Genomic DNA, 2,540 nt, shown 5'->3' with positions numbered 1-2,540 from the left:
TTTAGTAGAGATGGGGTTTCACCATGTTGGCCAGGCTGGTCTTGAACTCCTGACCTCAGGTGATTTGCCCATCTCGGCCTCCCAAAGTGCTGCGATTACAGGTGTGAACCACCTTACCTGGTCCCATTTCTTAATTTCTTCCTCCTTGGGAAAGGATATTCCCAGCAGCTGGGATCTTGGCATTTCCTCTTCCCATAGATGATCTTGCGTCCTTTAAGAAAAATTTTCAAGAAACTGTTTGGACTTGAGGGTTTTTGCTCACTTAGTTATGGAAGATCAGCTTTAAACATTGATTTTAGGGTTTTCCTGAAATATTTTGTCACAATCAAAATTGTTGTTGATCAAGGCCTACCCATTTCTTTTATAAATGAGAAAGAAAAAATTACATTAATTAATGCAATTATTCCACAGATATTCTGATTTAAAAGTTATCTTCTCAGTGAGGCCTTCCTTGACCACTCTTTCTAAATATCCCCCATTGGCTCAGCTCTTGTTTTCTCTTCCTCTGCTTTATAGTCTTCATAACACTTTTAAGTCTCTGTAACATACTGTTTACTTTTTTATTTATTTACTTTTTTATTTTTATTTTTTGAGACAGAATCTTGCTCTGTCACCCAGGCTAGAGTGCAGTAGCATGATCTCTGCTAACTGCAACCTCCCCTTCCCAGGTTCAAGCAATTCTTCCACCTCAGCCTCCCAAAGTAGCTGGGATTACAGGCGTGCACCGCCATGCCCAGCTAATTTTTGTATTTTTAGTAGACACGTTTTTTTCACCATGTTGGCCTAGCTGGTCTTGAACTCCTGGCCTCAAGCAATCCACCTGCCTGAGCCTCCCAAAGTGCTGGGATTACAGGCATGAGCCACCACGCCAGACCATTTGCATTTATTTACATTTTTATAGACTTCCTCACCAGAAAGTAAGTTCCATGAAGGCAGGAACTTTGCCTTCTACGTCTTATCTCCACTTAGTACAATGTATGACACATAGCGGACACTCACAGATATTTGTGAAATGAGTGAGTGACCACTATGTCAGACACATTGCTGGGCTCTGGGATACAGTGATGAATTGGGAATCTCAGTTTCAAACCATCTGACTACATTTTCTAAAGTTTTTCACTTTTGTTCTTTGACTTGGAAAAAGAGAGGTTTAGTCTGAGGAAGGCTTTACTGAGTGTGCTATGTTCCCTGAGATATAAATATTAACCACTCATATTAGAGACAAGAATTGTGAGTATTTGAGAATGATTCCTAAACTTTGAATCTCCTGGAGTTTGATATTTGTGCCCTGATTTCCTTAGTCTGATTTGTCCTTTTTCTTTCTCCTGGAATAAGAGAAGGAAGAGCTATAAAAACCTTGAAGAAGACTTTTTTTTGAGATACGGCCTCACTGTGTTGTCCAGACTGGACTGCAGTGGCTTTTCACAGGCACAATCAGGACACTGTAGCCTACAATGCCCAGGCTCCAGCAATCTTCCTGCCTCATCCTCCCAAGTGGCTGGACTACAGGCCTGCACCACCACGTCCTGGAAAGAGGCTTTTACCAATGAAGGAAGAATGAGAGCAAAGGTCAAGAATTGAATTATATTTCCAGTGACTCACACCTGTAAGCCTAGAACCTTGGGAGGCTGAGGTGGGTAGATGACTTGAACCCAGGAGTTTCAGACCAGCCTGAGCAACATGTCAAAACCCCATCTCTACTAAAAATACAAAAATTAGCCAGGTGTGGTGACCCACACCTGTGATCCCAGCTACTCAGGAGGCTGAGGTGGGAGGATTCCTTGAGCCCAGGAGGTGGAGTTTGCAGTGAGCTGAGATCACACTACTGCACTCCACTCCAGCCTGGGTGACAGCGTTACTAGAGGGTTCTTGTTCTTAGAGCTCCCAAAATGGTGGCAGGCCGCTTCCAAGGTGGCAGCAAGCCTCTTGTTCTCTGACCTGGGGTTCTTGGCCTCATGGATTCCAAGGAATGGAATCGTGGGCCATGCAGTGAGTGTTATAGCTCTATTCAGCTAGATTAGGACGAACCCTGGGCACTTAGCCCGAGCAGAACAATGGCAAGCCTGTAGCCTGATTGGGAGCAGCAATGGGCGTGGCCTAGCTGGATCAGAAGTGCAGCAGACACCCTGCTGGATCTGGAGGGTTGGAAGTCAGCGGCGCGTCTGTGACGGCAGCAAACAGCAGTGGTGGATGGCGAGTGAAAGCTCAGCTCCAGTTGTAACAAACACGGACCAGAAGAGTGTGCAGTTGCAAGATTTAAGAGAGTGAAAACAGAGGTCCCATAAAATGGGAGGGGACCCAAAGAGGGTTGCCACTCTGGGCTCACATGCCTGGGGTTTATATCCCAACCATTGTCCCTCCCCCTGTGCTCTCAGGTGATATATGATTTGACTATGTCTTTACCTCCTGCTTTAGCCTAATTTGTACTTTAGTGAGCCCTCTTTACTTTTTTTTTTTTTGAGATGAAGTCTCGCTCTGTCGCCTAGGCTGGAGTACAGTGGCCAGATCTCAGCTCACTGCAAGCTCTGCCTCCCAGGTTT

General features: G+C 45.2%; 1 protein-coding gene across 1 annotated transcript in view; it reads right to left on the bottom strand.

Moving 5' to 3' along the window:
- Positions 1 to 2,540, bottom strand: part of POLQ (polymerase (DNA directed), theta) — a 149,520-nt gene that overhangs the window by 119,611 nt on the left and 27,369 nt on the right. Inside the window, exon 2 of the mRNA XM_011950860.1 lies at positions 118 to 211. Coding sequence (XP_011806250.1) covers positions 118 to 211 — 94 coding nt within the window. The remainder of the gene's footprint in view (positions 1 to 117; positions 212 to 2,540) is intronic.

The sequence above is a fragment of the Colobus angolensis genome, unplaced genomic scaffold (assembly GCF_000951035.1).
Source record: "Colobus angolensis palliatus isolate OR3802 unplaced genomic scaffold, Cang.pa_1.0 Scaffold31, whole genome shotgun sequence".
NCBI lineage: Eukaryota > Metazoa > Chordata > Mammalia > Primates > Cercopithecidae > Colobus > Colobus angolensis.
Note: the sequence above shows the minus strand (reverse complement) of the source record. Positions and strands in the feature narration are given on the sequence as shown.